This window comes from Denticeps clupeoides, chromosome 8, assembly GCF_900700375.1.
Source record: "Denticeps clupeoides chromosome 8, fDenClu1.1, whole genome shotgun sequence".
NCBI classification, from domain to species: Eukaryota; Metazoa; Chordata; class Actinopteri; order Clupeiformes; family Denticipitidae; genus Denticeps; species Denticeps clupeoides.
In genome coordinates, this window is record NC_041714.1 from 20691204 (window position 1) to 20709921 (window position 18718).

At 41.8% G+C, this 18718-nt stretch overlaps 1 protein-coding gene across 4 annotated transcripts; it reads left to right on the top strand.

Annotated features, from left to right (window-relative positions):
• Nucleotides 1-252: 252 nt before the first annotated feature.
• On the top strand, nt 253-12503 carry p4ha1b (prolyl 4-hydroxylase, alpha polypeptide I b). 4 transcript variants are annotated; one of them, XM_028989060.1, is made up of 15 exons: nt 253-604; nt 3322-3404; nt 3498-3594; nt 3686-3837; nt 3924-4061; nt 4223-4474; nt 4949-5160; nt 5258-5434; nt 6401-6471; nt 7718-7817; nt 8055-8108; nt 8324-8389; nt 8493-8561; nt 8745-8841; nt 11897-12503. In XM_028989060.1, the coding sequence occupies exons 2-15, from the start codon at nt 3323-3325 to the stop codon at nt 11968-11970; spliced, it is 1641 nt and encodes a 546-aa protein (XP_028844893.1). In that variant the 5' UTR covers nt 253-604; nt 3322; the 3' UTR covers nt 11971-12503. The 4 variants fall into 4 exon arrangements, with proteins under 4 accessions (XP_028844893.1, XP_028844895.1, XP_028844892.1 ...); XM_028989062.1 differs by having other exon boundaries at nt 254-604; nt 4235-4474; XM_028989059.1 differs by lacking the exon at nt 6401-6471 and adding an exon at nt 5889-5959 and having other exon boundaries at nt 256-604.
• Nucleotides 12504-18718: the final 6215 nt, after the last annotated feature.

The window sequence follows — 18718 nt, forward strand, 5'->3', positions numbered from 1 at the left end:
TGTCCGGTAGGGAGGTAAGCCGCGCTGCTTACCGACCAACCCCCCGGTCCTACACATCTACTCCACGGTGTGCCGCTACCGCATCCCCGCCACACACACACCAGCTGTAGATTCTGATATTTTCACATCCCAATCCACACAGAACACATTTGCATACATCAGCATTGAACTTCGTTTTTACAATACTCCGCCAAGCTCGGTCCTTTTTAACGCACATGCTGTTCGCAAGGCATGCTGGTCTCCAACCCCGGGCCGACCTCCGACGCCACAGGATCCAGGACAGGCGCGGCGTCGTGCTTCCCGGTGTTTGTCAGCATTGAAACGTATGTACCTGCTTAAAAATCCCAACGCACGTCCGACCGGGACGCTTTCCTGAACACCACGAACCGACGCCGCACGTCAGACTGGAGTTGCGTCCTGCGCGCATGCGCAGAGCGACGCTTCCACTGGCTTCGGGACGTGGGCTGGAGTTGCGTGTGTGAGATTCCGCACGTAGGGACGTCGAGCGGGACAGTGCCGCGACCGGGGCGGCGGGGAGGATAAAAAGGCGGCTGCAGAAGCAGGGGGGGGCGAGAGACGGGACGTCCACACCGAGGAGACAGAGGTAAGGACGCGACGAAGAAGAGCCCGTTCCTGTGCACGTCTGGCTCGGATAGTTCTTTAGTGACCATTCAGTGACTTCTGGAAAACGTTGCATTGTTTTTTTCCCTCAAATTATTTAAAGTTGGAAGTTTGCTTCTGGCAAAAACGTGCGTTGCATGCGTCCACTGTGATTTTTATATTGCTTTTTTTTAAAGATACATATAACCGAAATTACTCACTTTGTGAAGGTTTTCCTTCAAGATATGCTCGCCATGCATTCACTTAACGTGTTTTCCGCAGGCTAACGCTCCGAAGCTAATGAAGCTGACTGCTGAATGTCTTTATCTCGCGTCTTTTAACTTCTGTTCGTATCCACGCACGGCCGTGGCCACCTCGGGCAGGAACTTTCCGCGGGGTTCGGGTCCCCCCGTCCGAGGCAGGGATGCCGGTGCTCGTCCAGAGTGGGTGGGGCGAGGACGTGGCAGTCCTCTCCTTCACCCCGGTACCGCGCAGCCGGAGCCCGAGTAAAACCGGGGAACTCCGACCACGATCACAGCGACACGCACACGCTGATGGAAACTTTGTTCTTTTGCTTTTGCTGTGTGCCTATTTTTACATGCATTGTTCGCGACACATGCATTACTTTTTTTTTTATAATGCTCATGAAATAACGATGAACGTGCGCCGTTACCGCCAATTCAGAACATCCTGCAGCCTTTTTACGTTTTTACATTATATTATAGTTTTCTAGTTTCTGCCAAAGCAGTAAAATATCTTGAATATATATACAGTCCCTGACAAAAGTCTTGTCGCTTGTGTACAAATTGACCTCAAGTGCCTCTGAAATATATTTCCCAAGAAATGGTTCATTTTATTCCCAACAGCCTTTGTAATAATGTTTCAGTGCAAAACGAAAAACGGTCAAAAAGTATTCTAATATTCAAAGCTTGGTAAAGCCCATTGAGTACATTTTTGCGAAGACATAAGTGTTGTCGCCTTTTCATATGAGCTTCATCCGTGACTAATAATGGATCAATTGGGTGTCAGGTGTGTATAAAAAGAAGCCCAGAACACTAAACCTTTACATCAACTGCAACTAGAAGATTCAAGCTGAAACTAAAGTGCTGATTTATCAAGAGGCTGAAGACCAGATCCGCTGCTGATGTGGCAGAGACCTTCAATGTGTCTCAGCGTCAAGTACAGAAGATTAAAAAAAAAAAAAAAAGATTTGAAGAGACTGGAGACGTTTTTGATGAGCCCAGGATTGGCAGACACCACAAGACAACTGCAAGACGAGAGGACTGTTTGTTGGCTTGAAAATCCAAGGCCAGCCCAGTTTCCAATGCAGCAGAGTTCCACGAGACCTGGTCACCTGATGTCCCTGTGTCAACCAGAACAGTTTGTCGGATTCTGTCTCGAAATGGCCTCCATTGTCGACTCAGTGTCCAGAATCCAGCACTAAACAAAAGACAATTGAAAAAACGTGCGCATTTGCCGAGGCCCACAGCCTGCTAAAAGGATGGACGCTGGAAAAGTGGCAGAAGGTGGATTTTTCAGATGAACCTTCTGTTGAATTACAGCACAGTCACCGCAAATATTGCAGGAGACCTCCTGGAGCCCGCATGGATCCGAGATTCACCCAGAAAACAGTGAAGTGGTGGTGGAAAACTCATGGTCTGGGGTTACATCCAGTATGGGGGTGTGCGAGAGATCTGCAGGGTGGAAGGCAACATCAACAGTCTGAAATACCAAGAAATTTTAATAAAAGAGGCCAGATTCTGCAGCAGGATGGTGCTCCATCACATACTTCCCTCTCCACATCAAAGTTCCTCAAAGCGAAGAAGATCAAGATGCTCCAGGATTGGCCAGCGCAGTCACCAGACATGAACATCATTGAGCATGTGTGGGGTAGGATGAAAGAGGAAGCATGGAAGACGAAACCAAGGAGTATTGATGAACTCTGGGAGGCATGCAAGATCGCTTTTTTGGCTGTTCCTGATAACTTCATCAATAAATTGTATGAATCCTTGCCAAACTGCATGGATGCAGTCCTTTAAGTTCATTGAAGTCATACAAGATGTTAAATTTGGATCTCACAGCACCACTACTTAATTTGCTGACATTTTTGTAGTTGCAGTCAATTTGTTCAATTTCTGTATAGCCAACAAAACTTTGTCTTGCCAAAATTTGACCTCCTGTCTTTTTTCACTAATTCATTTCAATGCATTGAACATCATTTGTTAGGGTTTTAGCTTTTCAGGTGAGCTATTTCTAACACCAATTGATTAATTAAAAGTCAGGTTAATAGCAGGTGTTTCTACAAAAGAGATAAGCGACAAGACTTTTGTCAGGGACTGTATAAAGCTCGAAAAGAATCACGTGAGAAGTAATATGTGCAAATGTGTGCATATTTGGACTGTAAGATTTGCTTTAGCTTGTAGAGCAAGTCTCTGCTCGCTTTCCTCATTCCTCATCACTCCTTTTCTTTAACAAATCTACGTGCCAGATATTTAGAATCTTCATCTATGCATTTTTAATGCTTCATTGTTCATATTTTGCAACCTGCAGCCTGACATTTGTGTAAGGAAAAAAGGCAACCGAGTGAATAGAATGATTTGAGTCAACGGCGTCTGCCAAATGCTGTGTTTGTAAAACTAGCAAACGCTTCAGCACGTTTTCTGCATTAAGCGTTTTAAGGGCCAATTTTGGTCATCGTTACCTCTCCGTTTCTTCCGTCAGGATGGCACGGCTCGGCTCTCTGTTGCTTTTCAGTTGTGTCATTCACACTCTGTCAGCTCACTCGGATTTTTTCACCTCTATTGGTAAGAGTCTAATAAACTCTTCTTTTATTTCTTCTAGACGTGTAACTAAAATGCGTGCACGTATGTCATGCCATTTGCTGTCTTCCCCTCCAGGCCATATGACAGATCTGCTGTACACGGAGAAAGACCTGGTGACCTCTCTAAAGGACTACATCCGAGCGGAAGAGAGCAAACTGGAGCAGGTTAAACGGTGAGGGGTTTTGCCACTTGTACTACATAGCTGTATTTAAAAACCGGCTTGCTGGCCTCAATTAAGATTCCTTTCCTCTTTGTCTCTTCAGGTGGGCAGACCGATTGGACACCTTGACGTCCACAGCCGTCGAGGACCCTGAGGGATTCCTGGGACACCCAGTCAATGCCTTCAAACTGATGAAGCGGCTCAACACGGAGTGGGGAGATCTGGAGAACCTGGTGCTGAAAGACACCGCTGATGGTGCGGAATCATCTTGCTGTGCTGTCGCTGTGATGCCCTAGGCGAAGTTCTTCATGAGGACCTACGATTGTGATGTTGCTCCTCAGGATTCATCTCAAACCTAACCATCCAGAGGCAGTACTTCCCAACGGACGAGGACCAGACAGGAGCAGCTAAAGCTCTGCTGAGGCTACAGGACACCTACCAGCTGGATTCCAATACCATCTCTACCGGCAACCTACCTGGTGAGTTGTGTGTTGGTTGATGGAGGTGCACGACCAATTCCTGCTTTTCATTAGCGTGTCTTAATGGCATCATTGGTTAGTGATAATATTTGTGTGGCGCGTGATATAATACACATGCATATAAAGTTTATATATGTGTGTGTGTGTGTGTCTCTTCACTGGCCCCCCTTCAGGTGTGCGCTACAAAAGCTCCATGACTGTAGAGGACTGTTACGAGCTGGGCAAGATTGCCTACAGTGATGTGGACTACTACCATACAGAGCTGTGGATGGCTCAGGCCCTGAGACAGCTGGACCAGGGAGAAGAGTCAGCCATCGACAAGGTGACGGTCATAGACTACCTCAGTTACGCCATCTATCAGCAGGGAGAGCTGGAGAGAGCACTGGAGCTCACTAAAAGACTTCTTAAACTGGGTGAGTTCGAATCCCGACGCGCCAAGGTGCCCCTGAGCAAGGTACCGTCCCCACACACTGCTCCCCGGGCGCCTGTCATGGCCGCCCACTGCGTTAAATGGGTTAAATGCAGAGGACACATTCAACTGTGTCACCATGTGCTGTGCTGCAATGTTTCACAATAAAAATCCCTTCACTTTCACTTTATACATTTAGACCAAGAACCTTTTTAAAATCTATAAAAATGCCTACCAAAAACCAACATGTACCCAATAATATTATATTAATGTAAATTTCAATGTGATTTGTTATTTATCACGTACAAACTATGGTTCTAAACTTGTGTAGACCGAATATTTGAACTTAGATATGATGTGAACCTTCTGTTACTTTGCACTCCGTACCTTTTTTTTTTTTTTTTTTTTTTTTTTTTTTTTTTTTAAGGGTCACTTGTCTTTCACAAAACTAACAAATGACACGTATTCTTGTCTGTAGACCCCACCCACCAGAGGGCGAATGGAAACCTGAAGTACTTTGAATTCCAGCTTGAGAAACAGAGGAAAGAGGAGGCCTCAGCCCAAGAAGAGGAGCAGAAGCACGTGAAGAGCCAGATAGAGAAAAGGGAAGCTCAGAGGAAGAGGTCCAAAGATCCTCTTCCAGAGAGGAAGAAGTATGAACAACTGTGTAGAGGGGAAGGTGTTAAAATGGTGCGGACCGTTTTTTTTAAAAAAAAAAAAATTTATTGTCACTCCCTGTGGACTCCTGTCCACTGCATGGAATCTAATCATAGTCTCTCCCTCTCAGACCCCTCGTAGACAAAGCCGTCTCTTCTGCCGGTACTATGACAACAGACACAACCCACGCCTCCTGCTTGGCCCCGTTAAGGTGGAAGATGAATGGGACCGGCCCCATATTGTGCGTTACCATGACATTATCTCGGACAGTGAGATCGAAAAAGTGAAGGAACTGGCCAAACCGAGGGTGAGTGATTTATTATTACTTTTTCCCCTCATGTAAACAGCCCGGTGCAGTGGTGTACAACGCTGCATGTGTGGGTTTGTACAGGGAGTTCATTCATAAAATAGAGTTACCGAGCAACTGATTAGAATAGCGCAGAGATGCCGGGATGAATGTAATGGACACGTGGAGAGTGGAAAAAAATTTACTCAGTACTCAGTAACTCGGTACTTTATTAATTAATAAAAATGAAGTTATGTCTATAGCTGAGTCATTTTGTAATGACTCATTTCGTGTGTTGAGTAATTTACTGAATTTTGTGTCTGAATGGACAAAGTGCCTAGAGAATATTTTTGGGTATTATTGCATATTTGATCAGGTGGTTTTGTCCTCGGTGTGAGAGGTTGTCGCTGGACCCTCTAAAGTCCATAATAACAGCGTTGCAGTGTAGAGTGTAACGCCTCTCATGGCTCCGCAGTTGCGCAGGGCCACCATCTCCAACCCCATCACGGGTGTGCTGGAGACTGCCTCCTACAGAATCAGCAAGAGGTAAGGACCTGAAGGAAACCAGATCACCCTCCCCCCTCTGCTGCTAGTACAATCCAAGTACATATCTCACCTTTAAAACCATTCCATACTCCTTGGACCCCCACGTTACATGAGAAATAATATCCAATCAAGAGAAAATGAGAATATGCAGAGACGTGCGCCCATTGGGCTTTAAAAGCAGCATAGGGGGAGTAAACGGAAGAGAAAAAGTAACTGGAAACTTTCTATAGCTTTTCTGTCATGCAAATTAAGGTTGCTTCATGCTGTGGTAGAACAGGGTTTCTGGTCTACTTACAATCACTTTACAAATTGACCACTAGTGACCACCTGTCCCTCTCTCTCTTTTCTTTACCTGGCTTCAATGTTCGCCACTGCTCTGTTCTCATTCTTCCACCTGTCTACCTTGTCTTTGTGTCTGTGTTGTTCTCTCTTGGGAAATAGCTAAGGCGCGCCACCGTACATGACCCCATAACCGGAGAGCTCACCACCGCTCAGTACAGAGTGTCCAAGAGGTAAGGGGTCAAGGTTCACCCCCCAGCCTGGCTCTGGTGCGCCACTAGGGCTATGACGCCGCTTTCGCCGACGAAGACTTGGTTCTGTGCCTCCAATCGGTTCAGATGGAGAGGACCTTTTTCCCCTCTAAGTTGGGGAAGGCTTGTTGCTTCCTCATGTTCGTCCATGACCCAGTGTTCATATTCCTCATCAGGCTGCCAGAGAAGGGTCCATCCAGAGATTTTATTTTCCTAAATACTGTATTCCAGATCAAAGCACTTAGTCATGCTATCAAAAATAGCTTGAAATGCAACTTGACTACGCAACTGTGGTTTTACCCTCCCTGTTTATTACTGCTCAGTGTGTGTGTGTGTGTGTGTGTGTGTGTGTGTGTGTGTGTGTTGGGGGGTTACTGGTGTTTAGGGTGTGGTCCATGAAAGGCCTGTGGTTCTAAATATGTTTCCAGCCATCTGCTCCAATCAAAGTGCTACAGTCTAAACGTGTGAATGCAAGCTCTTTATATTTCAAAGCCAGAGAGGCTATATTGATATACAAAAGTACCTTGATTGAGATTGGTAATCGGTTGATCTTGAATCACTCAATAAAAAAAAAATAAAAAATTCTGAGAAAGTCATTGCAAACTTGAAACTGCTTGCAATGTGTCTAAAAGTCCATGAAAAATCTGATGCTGGTTTTGTCATAACTTCCAATATTGCATCAGCGCACCAGCGCATCTCTGGAAAGCACTGACTGTATCACAGCACAAAAGCCCTGAAAGTGGATAGATGCCACAAACGCAGACACACATTTACACTCGAACCGCTTCATCAAACTTTTCCCTTCCTCTCTCCTCTCTCCGTTTTATTCTTTCTTCACTCTTGTGCATGCAATCTGCAAAGCCCATTAAAACGTGACCGGTCAGTTCAGTTCCTGAAGCCGTTGTGGTCATTTTCTCCCAGTCCTGCCCTTTTTAATTTGGTCCTGGTTGGCGTTGCATACCTGCTGCAGAGTTTCCACAGCGTCTGTTTGACAGCAGTTGATAAGGGCGAAGGGAGGCTGGAGGAAAACCCGGATACTCTGCTGAGTTCTGTGCTGTCATGAACCGGACTGACCAACAGGCCTCTGTGGCATGGAGCATGATTTTTATCATTATTAACACCGGATGAGACCGCTGCCGTATAAAATGCCGGGGGAATTTGTTCCCACTAAAGGTTTGTGACGTGTGGTGCTCAGCGTTCTGTTCCCCCTCTTGTTTCTTTGCCCAAGTGCATGGCTGACCGCATATGAGCATCCCACGATCGAGAAGATCAACAGGAGAATACAGGACATCACAGGTCTGGATATGGACACAGCTGAGGAACTCCAGGTAAAGACGTGAACTGCTCTGTTTGACCCTGGTTTTCATGCAGCAACCTTTTATAGGATTCAGTAAGTCAGGACATCTGCACAATGCTATCAGTCTCATATGATTCCATGAAAATCTGAGAAGGTATTTTAGCTTTTGCCTTATTAAAAGTTATTAAAACCTGCATTTTCTTGATATTGTCTTATGTTGACTGGCTTTTTTTCAGTTCACAGTTAATTTATCATTTTATTGTTACAGGTAGCAAATTATGGAGTAGGAGGTCAATACGAACCCCATTTTGACTTTGGAAGGGTAAGTGCTAGTTTTGTTCTGAAATGACCTGGTAATCACATAAGTATATCAACATTTTACAAGACTAGTGGTATTAAAATGTATCGCTATAATGTGGGGTGGTACTAGCCTAGAAATAACTTACATAACATATTCTGATCGATTTCTTAATACTTTCATGTATCTTATTATTTTATTTTATATCTTATTTTTTTATTTATTTTGTATCTCCACAGAAAGATGAGCCTGATGCATTTAAAGAGTTGGGCACAGGAAACCGCATTGCCACCTGGCTTTTTTATGTAAGTTCACAGTCTTCAGACGTTACTACTTTTCTCAACAGGTTCTGTAATTTATGTACAAGTGAATATAATGATTCTGAAGGATTTGTTTCTTTTTCTGTAGATGAGTGATGTGTCAGCAGGGGGTGGCACAGTGTTCACAGATGTTGGAGCGGCTGTGTTGCCTAAAAAGGTAGCCAGAGCATTCTTTTTATTCTATTTATTCTATTCTACAATTTTATTCATTGTTATGAAGTGTCGCTTTCTGAGAAAATGCACAAATCTCTGGTCATGCATCTCTAATGACCGTATAAGTTTTTTTTTTTTTTTTTTTGTTTTTTTTTTTTTTAATTAATTAATTTATTATGTCTTGTAGGGTTCTGCTGTTTTTTGGTATAACCTCTTCCCCAGTGGAGAAGGAGACTACAGCACAAGACATGCTGCCTGCCCAGTACTGGTTGGCAACAAGTGGGGTGAGTTTCAAGATAAAGCGAAAGTCAAATTTAGATTAATTTTGTAACTGTGCATAAATTTGTCTTACTGTTTTTATTTTTTTAGATTACAATGGTCTAGCTATGCTTTATTTTATTTTTTTTATGTTTTAGTCTAGTCTTTGCGTCAACCTGTCATTTTAGTTTTTAATAGTCTTGGTCATGTCCAGACTCATTTTAGTCTAGTCACGTTTCAGTCGACGAAAAGTATGAGACTTATTTTAGTTAGAATTATCCATGACTATTTTAGTCTAGTTTTAGTCAATTTTAGTAAGTTTACAGTTACAGTTCTGTTTAACCCAGTCAATATAGTGCAAGATAAGTACAAATTTTCTTTTTAGTCAAACCCACGTCATAACATAAGACAACATTATTTGAATTGACCAAACATTACATTTTCTTTTCTACTTTATTGTACAGAAAGTGCATCAAAAGATCCTGTAGGGTAAATTGAGCCCAAAGGTGTGGCTATGAATCAATTTGTGAATTGATTCATAAGCATGTGATTTTTAGTAAATTATTAATAATTCCACTTGTTTGACTACTCGTTATAATGATTTTATAACAAGGCATGGAAAGGCCACGGAAAGGGCGTCCCCAGAGGTTGTTGTTGTTATTATTATTATTATTATTATTATAAGACAACTTCGAGCAGGTCTGATCATTATCAGTAGGGACCCTAGATTTTAATGCAGATATTGAACATACTATTTTATTATATACCAGTTCTAAAACTATTACAAACAACAAAAAAAGAGGAAAGGGAGGTAAGTTTCATTCACACTCATTCTTACAGCTATCTTGATGAACGTTAAGGTGCCGGATTTTACCTTAATCATATTATCAGGTACAAACGTTAGGAGAAGGCTATAATGTTATAATGCAGCTTGTCTTCACGAGCACCACAGTGTCAGGCTTATGTAAAGAACAGTCAGTGCTAACATACTACGCACGATCCGTAACGTGTTCTGTCTGACAGATGATTACACAGTAAGGCATAGAGCGGTCCTACTTTATCGGTGATAAGGCGGGCACTTGTTGAGAGACCATCTGATCGCGTCGACTCATGCGGGCAGGGTTTCGTTGAGGATGAAGGTTGGAGAGGTTGCTGCTTGGTCTTCTTCTGTTCAGTCGGGTTCAGATGTTTGATTCTGCTTCTTCTCCTTGCTGCTTTTTGGCAATGGGATGCCAACTTTATCTGCAGTAAGACCACACCCTAGGTTGAAGGCCTTAGCCAATGGTGTGATGTTGCAGGGAGGACTGGCATTGTTTCTCCCCCCTTGACCTTCTGAACGAAGAGGACTTCATTCTGACACTCGTTTTCGGAAAGTGATATGAGCCTTATGAAAAACACTCTCGCTATTCAGGTTACAAGTAGGTGGTTCCAGAGACATCACACAGTACACACACATATTCACCTCTATCATGGTGTTTCTGTCAATAACTAGAGAACCTGAAGTTAACTAGGTATGTCCTTTTGAACACAGTACACGTGAGATGAAAGTCTATAGTTCCACCTAGTGCTGCACGATTAATCTAATCGCAATCGTAATCGCGCTGCATCGTACGTCAACGTCGCCACCATATTGCGATAGGCTCTGCTGTGGCGTGAAGCATATACATGTCTATGGAGAGAAGTGCATAAAAATGCCTGCTTGGGGCTGTACAAACCGCTGTACGCTCCAAACCAGATCCCGGGGGATTACATTTCATAGGTAAGGCTGGACAATTATTTTGAAAATATTTGGCCATTATAAAATCCCGTTTTATAAGTCTTAACCTTAGCTAAGCTAAGCTAGGCTAAGCTAGCGAAGCTATGCATTCCTGTGTTCAAGTCAGCCTCCAAACAACGTTTTGGCTAAACGTAGGCATTAACTATTTAGACTGTTCTTAGCTGTTTAGTTAACTTTTTTCAAACTTTGAAGGTTTCCTAAAGAAATTCACCTCAGTTTACAAATCTTAACCTTAGCTAAGCTAGCAAAGCTATGCATCCCTGTGTTCAAGTCAGCCTCCAAACAACGTTTTGGTTAAACGTAAGAACTATAATACGGGATTTTATAATGGCCAAATATAATCAAAACAGTTGTTTAGCCTTACCAGGGTTTGTCGTTCGACAGTAACGTAAAGAGTTTTTTGTGATTATTTAATATTTTTTGTGATTATTTTATATTTGTAGAATATTGTATTTTGAAAGCACTGGGTATTTCATGTTATATGTTTCACTTTGAAATTAAACATTTCACTATTAGTATGCAACTTTTCATTGATATACAAGCAAGTGTCCTTTATCATATCGCAATCGCATATTGCAATATTGATCTCAATAATCGCAATATGCCTTTTTCCCCAAATGTGCAGCCCTAGTTCCACCAAATGTGATTGAGTCCGAAAGTATCCAACAGTCCAGGAGAATTAAAGAAAGGGGTTTTCTTTCTTCTCCAGAAGTGGGGGGAAAAAAATCCAAGACCTCTCTCTCCAAGAGACTGGGGCAGTCTCTTGGAGAGAGAGGTCTTGGATTTTTTTTTTTTTTTTATGGCCCATTTATTCTTATCTTCATCTCAGCAAAGAAAGCTCTGTAATCCTGTGGTCATCTTCCCCTGGTCTGTGAGGAATCTTTGGAGGGATGTTAATGGACTGGAATTCCGTACCATCTCTGTTCCCCTACACACCACGTGAAATTTAATTAATGCTGCAAACGGAAATTGAGGAAGTGACGTCATCTGTGCGACTAGATGGGAGAAGCAGGAAACAGAAATACAAATATAATAATAAGAAAATATAGTCTTGTTTTCATCAATGGAAATAAGGAAAGATTTTAGCATAGTTTTTATTACGTAAACCACATTTAATATAGTGTTTAATTCGTCAACATTATTACATGAACAGTCACATGACTGTTTATGAACACAAGGATAGTTTTTGACATTATTTTAATCTGTTAATGTTTTTTCCATCTCAGTTAGTTTAGTCTGCCAGTGGATTTACATCACTCCTATTCCAATGTTTTAATCTTTTCTCTTCTTCTGGAATTTTCTAGTATCAAACAAGTGGATCCACGAAAGAGGGCAGGAATTCAGAAGACCCTGTGCCCTGGAAGAAGCAGCTTTATGAAACCGAGAGGAAGCACAACCTTCTCACCTCCCATTCTCTTTCTACATTTAAATAATATAATGCGGGTCTGTGTCCCTAAAGGTCATGAAGTAAAAGGCCTCTTCCTACACCGCAGCAGAGCTGCTTACGTGAGCCACACCATGTAAATCCAGTAGCTTTACCACCTTGTTGTAATAGCTCTGTGGACTCTCTTTTGGAAGACACGTCGAAGCTGACAGTCACTAGTATGTTTGTACCTTCTGTTATAAATCCACAGCTCTCATAGAGTTGCTTTCTCAAAGTCAGATTTTCATGAGCACATTTACAGGTACAATTGACAATAGTTAACTGGAACTTTGTCACAAAAATTAGAGGTTGATCCAAAAACCAAGCCAAAGACCTTTAACAGCCCCCGAACCTGTGTGTCTTACAGAACCTATTTATATGGCATAGCGGGTTCAACGTTAATGTTGTGTTTGCTGTGAGATGTGAGGGAATATTTTTAAAATTGAGAAATGAATGTTTTCTACAGAAATAAATGTTTATATCAGTCATGAGTGTGTCCCGTGCTTTATTTGCCATTCTGGGGCTGAGTTGTGTAATTTGCTATGATATATTTGACAGTGGTGCGTGTGTCGAGGAAGTATCACTGATTGCATTTCATTTGGCAATTCAGCTGTAGAGGTAATGTAGACTTTAATTCCAGCTAGATGTTTCGTTGGTGCCACATTGTAGACTTCACAGAATTTCAAAAGGTCTTCTCATAGGTCAGGCACCATAGTGCTAACCAGAAGGAAGTTGATTTCCAAGTTCATCCAACAGATTCTTGATTTGATCAAGTTCTGGGCAATTTGGAGGCGAAGTTGACATACTGAACACTTTGTTATGTGATTTTTTTTTTTTTTTTATGTGTGTGAGGGCTCATTATCCTGCTAAAAGAGGCCGCTGACTGTAACATTGGCATGGTTTACATCCACACCCCACCCCATCGTGCCTCCTGCTGCCTGCAGGTAAATGACTGAGCTTTGGCAACATCGGGCCCATACAAAAATGTTACATATACCAGCAAAATCAAGCACATTCAACCATAATCAACTTTCTGCTGTAGGTTGTCCCTTCAACATACATTACAATCACTGCACTTTAACTTAGTGTCGCTTTTGCCCTGAGTGTCCCCAGGGAGACTGTAACTAGTGATAACTACTCTAGATAAGGGGGTCTGATAAATGATGTGAATGTGAATAAACAATTTCAGGGTTGCTGTTGGGAAGATGAAAAAACTTAGTTTCACTACTGACTAATGTCAAGAATGACAGATACAGTTCATGTGGATGGGGATACATGGGTATATCATATTTTTTCTTCTGGAGAAAGAAGTGCTTCATGTTTTTTAGTTAGAATGAAATGGGGGAATCTTAATCACTATGCTTGAATAAATGTTACGTATTGCGTAAAGTTCAATACTCCTCATGAACTCTAATTATAAATAACTAATTTACATATCTGTTCCTTTGACCAACACCTTTGTAAAAACTAAACTCCTGTCCTATCTTATAGTATGCTCTTTAACTGGCCCATTACAAGGACTGGATAATTCACACAATTGCTCAGATGAATACAAAGTCACTGTTCTCATTGTATACAGGGAGTGCAGAATTATTAGGCAAGTTGTATTTTTGAGGAATAATTTTATTATTGAACAACAACCATGTTCTCAATGAACCCAAAAAACTCATTAATATCAAATCTGAATGTTTTTGGAAGTAGTTTTTATTTTTAGCTATTTTAGGGGGATATCTGTGTGTGCAGGTGACTATTACTGTGCATAATTATTAGGCAACTTAACAAAAAACAAATATATACCCATTTCAATTATTTATTTTTACCAGTGAAACCAATATAACATCTCCACATTCACAAATATACATTTCTGACATTCAAAAACAAATCAGCGACCAATATAGCCACCTTTCTTTGCAAGGACACTCAAAAGCCTGCCCTCCATGGATTCTGTCAGTGTTTTGATCAGTTCACCATCAACATTGCGTGCAGCAGCAACCACAGCCTCGCAGACACTGTTCAGAGAGGTGTACTGTTTTCCCTCCTTGTAAATCTCACATTTGATGATGGACCACAGGTTCTCAATGGGGTTCAGATCAGGTGAACAAGGAGGCCATGTCATTAGTTTTTCTTCTTTTATACACTTTCTTGCCAGCCACGCTGTGGAGTACTTGGACGCGTGTGATGGAGCATTGTCCTGCATGAAAATCATGTTTTTCTTGAAGGATGCAGACTTCTTCCTGTACCACTGCTTGAAGAAGGTGTCTTCCAGAAACTGGCAGTAGGACTGGGAGTTGAGCTTGACTCCATCCTCAACCCGAAAAAGGCCCCACAAGCTCATCTTTGATGATACCAGCCCAAACCAGTACTCCACCTCCACCTGGCGTCTGAGTCGGACTGGAGCTCTCTCCCCTTTACCAATCCAGCCACGGGCCCATCCATCTGGCCCATCAAGACTCACTCTCATTTCATCAGTCCATAAAACCTTAGAAAAATCAGTCTTGAGATATTTCTTGGCCCAGTCTTGACGTTTCAGCTTGTGTGTCTTGTTCAGTGGTGGTCGTCTTTCAGCCTTTCTTACCTTGGCCATGTCTCTGAGTATTGCACACCTTGTGCTTTTGGGCACGCCAGTGATGTTGCAGCTCTGAAATATGGCCAAACTGGTGGCAAGTGGCATCTTGGCAGCTGCACGCTTGACTTTTCTCAGTTCATGGGCAGTTATTTTTGTGCCTTGGTTTTTCCACACGCTTCTTGCGACCCTGTTGACTATTTTGAATGAAACGCTTGATTGTTCGATGACCACGCTTCAGAAGCTTTGCAATTTTAAGAGTGCTGCATCCCTCTGCAAGATATCTCACTATTTTTTACTTTTCTGAGCCTGTCAAGTCCTTCTTTTTACCCATTTTGCCAAAGGAAAGGAAGTTGCCTAATAATATCCACACCTGATATAGGGTGTTGATGTCATTAGACCACACCCCTTCTCATTACAGAGATGCACATCACCTAATATGCTTAATTGGTAGTAGGCTTTCGAGGCTTTACAGCTTGGAGTAAGACAACATGCCTGAAGAGGATGATGTGGACAAAATACTAATTTGCCTAATAATTCTGCACTCCCTGTATGAACTTTATCCAACCCCCGAATCTCTGCCATCTTATCTGTACTCATCTGCATTCTGCTCAAATTTCCTTAAATTAAACAATGATACAACTGAAATCCTACGTATTGGTACTAAATCAACATTATCCAAAACTGACAGTATTTCATTTGATATTGATAACTGTTCCGTCTTGTCCTCTGAGAAGGTTAAGAGTCTGGGTGTCATGCTCAACAGAAGTATTTCTTCTTAATATCAAACTCCTCCATCCCTCCCTCACCCACCATACTACTGCCATCCTGGTTCACAGTCTTATCACTTCTTGTTTGGATTATTTTAACTCCCTAATTTACGATCTTCCTCACAAAACTCTCCATAAACTTCAGGTGTAGTGTTTGTTTGATAAAAGAATGTTATTGAATTAAAATAACATGAATTAAAAAAAATTATTGTCTGCTAGGAGGGTTGATTTAAAACGCCAATGTCTCTTGTATTGGGGGACATCAGGAAAGGTCATGGATAGCACAACAGGGGCATGATTAGATATCACTATGCTCAAGAGAGATCAACTGATTATCAATTAGAAAATAATCATAGAATAGAATAAGTGTGGTGGGCCTGTGTAAAAAAGGAGTACACTCTTCCATTAGGGTAGAGAGAGCGCCATACATCAGAGACACCATAATTAGTTAAAAAGGACTGAATAAATGAAGCAGATTTTGTGTCCAGATGGTCACCACATTTAACAAACACAAACGTCACCACATTTAACGTGACGCATCTTGGCCATGCTCTGTTTGCGTTTTTGATGTTAGCATGCTAGCATAATCATGCTAACATGCTAATTTTTTAACATGGTCAAAACGTCACCAAATTTTGTGTGACGCATCTTGGCCACAGCCTGTTAGAATTGTTGACATTATCATGCTAGCATTAGCAGGCTAAATTTTCAACACGTTCTAAATGTCACCAAGTTTCACATGACCGCCTGCTCCATCGGCTACTTTGATAACATCGGCTGATTTTACAGCTAACTACAGATCAGGAGGCCATGCCCGCTCCTGTGACAAAAGCTCGGACAGGCCCATCAAAATTTCCTCTGGAATTTGGGTTTTATATTGTTTTATATTGTTCTTTTCAGCCCTCCCTAATTTTTAAAGGTCTAAAGCTGTTGATTTTTTTTCTCTTATTCCTATTTGGTAGCCTCTACTGTCCATATATTTTACTTTGTTCTTTTCATGTATATTTGTAGGTCTTTTTATGCTTGTACAGCACTTTGGTGCAGTGGAACTGCTATTAAAATGCTCTAGAAATGAAGTTGACTTGACTTGAACAAAAAGGGCCAACACTGCAAATATTGACTCTTTGAATAACACTTGATGTAATTGTCAGTAAGAGCCTTTGGGGGAATTCAGAATCAGAATATCTTTATTGTCATTGTAACAAGTAAAACAAAATTAGGTGCAGTACCAGAGCCGGAGAGGTATCTCAAATACTGTGTGTAATAAAGAAAGTAGGATAGCACAAAGCCAGATTAAAAAGAAGACAACTAGCATATATACCAATAAAAAAATACAAATTATGATACCAATATAATACAAAATATGACATAACATTGAGACTAAAGGGTGAGATGGAAACTTTATTGCATTTGTTGAACTCGTGTTCTAATTGTTCTGTCTTTGATTCAGCATGACTTCCCTCTTTTTTTGGCCTGTTGGTTTTCCTTCTCTCTTTTCTTCAGCACGGCCTCCCTCTTGTTTAATTCTGCATCCCTCTTGTTAAGGCCACATTCTGCCTGTTGGTTCTCCTTCTCTCTTTTCTTCAGCACGACCTCCCTCTATTTTAAGTCGACTTCCTTCTTGTTGAAGCCACATTTGGCCTGTTGGTTCTCCTTCTCTCTTTTCTTCAGCACCACCTCCCTCTTTTTTTAAGTCGACTTCCTTCTTGTTGAAGCCACATTTGGCCTGTTGGTTTTCCTTCTCTCGTTGCTTCAGCACGTCCTCCCTCTTTTTTAAGTCGCCTTCTCCCTTGTTAAGGCCACATTCTGCCTGTTGGTCCTCCGTCTCTCTTTGCTTCAGCATCGCCTCCCTCTTTTTTAAGTCTGCTTCCATCTTGTTAAAGCCACGTTTGGCCTGTTGGTACTCCTTTTCTTTTTGTTTCAGCACGGCCTCCCTCTTGTTTAGGTCTGCTGCCGTCTTAATAAAACCACAGTCTGCCTGTTGGTTTTCCTTCTCTGTTTGCTTCAGCATGGCCTGCCTCTTTTTTAAGTCAGCCTCCATCTTGTTAAAGCCACGTTTGGCCTGTTGGTACTCCTTTTCTTTTTGTTTCAGCGCGGCCTCCCTCTTGTTTAGGTCTGCTGCCGTCTTAATAAAACCACAGTCTGCCTGTTGGTTTTCCTTCTCTGTTTGCTTCAGCATGGCCTGCCTCTTTTTTAAGTCAGCCTCCCATTTGGAGCGCATATCTTGGTAGGCCTTCTCTCTTGGCTCCCCTTGACCGTTCTTCATGTTCACACGGCAAATAATTTTATCCTGGTAGAGGATAAAGGATACGTCACCGCGTATTTATGAGTGCAGTGCATTCTGATAAAAAGTCTGGAAAAGTAACGGGGAAAAAGAGCGCGACATATAAAAACCTTTTTCTTTTTTGCTGTGATAATTTGCGTCCAGAAGCAGGGCTGGGCACAAAGGTGGATGGTATCGGGTAGTGATGGGCACGGCAGTTCTTTTAGATGTTCTGAATCTTTAGAATCGGATCACTAAAAAGATTCGTTCACCGAATCATTCAGTGCGTGGCAGGAGGAGCCTGTGAACCCGACTGTGTTCATTTGACCAACACCTTTGTAAAAACTAAACTCATTTATAAATTTGATGTTTGAAGTGTCCTGTCTTATGGTATGCTCTTTAACTGGTCCATTAAAAAGACTGGGTAATTCACACAACTACTACTTTGTTTTAATTTGCTCAGATGAAGGTAACACAATGTCACTGTTCTCATTGTATATGAACTTTATCCAACCCCCAGATTCTCTGCCATCTTATCTGTTCTCATCTGCATTCTGTCTCAAATTTACTTAAATTAAACAGTGATACACCTGAAATCCTACTTATTGATACTAAATCAACATTATACAAAACTGACAGTATTTCATTTGATATTGATAACTGTTCCATCTTGTCCTCTGAGAAGGTTAAGAGTTGGGTGTCATCCTCATCAGAAGTCTTTTCTTCATCTTCTTAATATCAAACTCCTCCATCCCTCCCTCACCCACCATACTACTGCCATCCTGGTTCACAGTTTTATCACTTCTCGTTTGGATTATTTTAACTCCCTAATTTACGATCTTCCTCACAAAACTCTCCATAAGCTTCAAATGGTTCAGAATTGAGCCGCCTGCATCGTTACTACAACTCCTATTCATCATACAACTTTTGATTTGCAGCAACTCCACTGGCTCCTGGTTAAGTCTCAGGTTGAATTCAAAATTATTCTGTTAGCGTTTAAGGCCATTCAGGGCCTTGGCCTTCCATATCTGTCTGACCTTCTCCAGGTTGCAACTCCCTCTCATACGATCAGATCATCTTCTTCCATCCATTTGATTCTCTCAGAAC

Coding starts and splice junctions, on each gene's coding strand:
- p4ha1b (XM_028989060.1), top strand. CDS start 3,323: ATGGCACGGCTCGGCTCTCTGTTGCTTTTCAGTTGTGTCATTCACACT. Junction 3,595..3,685: donor AAACTGGAGCAGGTTAAACG/GTGAGGGGTTTT, acceptor TTGTCTCTTCAG/GTGGGCAGACCGATTGGACA. Junction 4,475..4,948: donor TAAAAGACTTCTTAAACTGG/GTGAGTTCGAAT, acceptor TCTTGTCTGTAG/ACCCCACCCACCAGAGGGCG.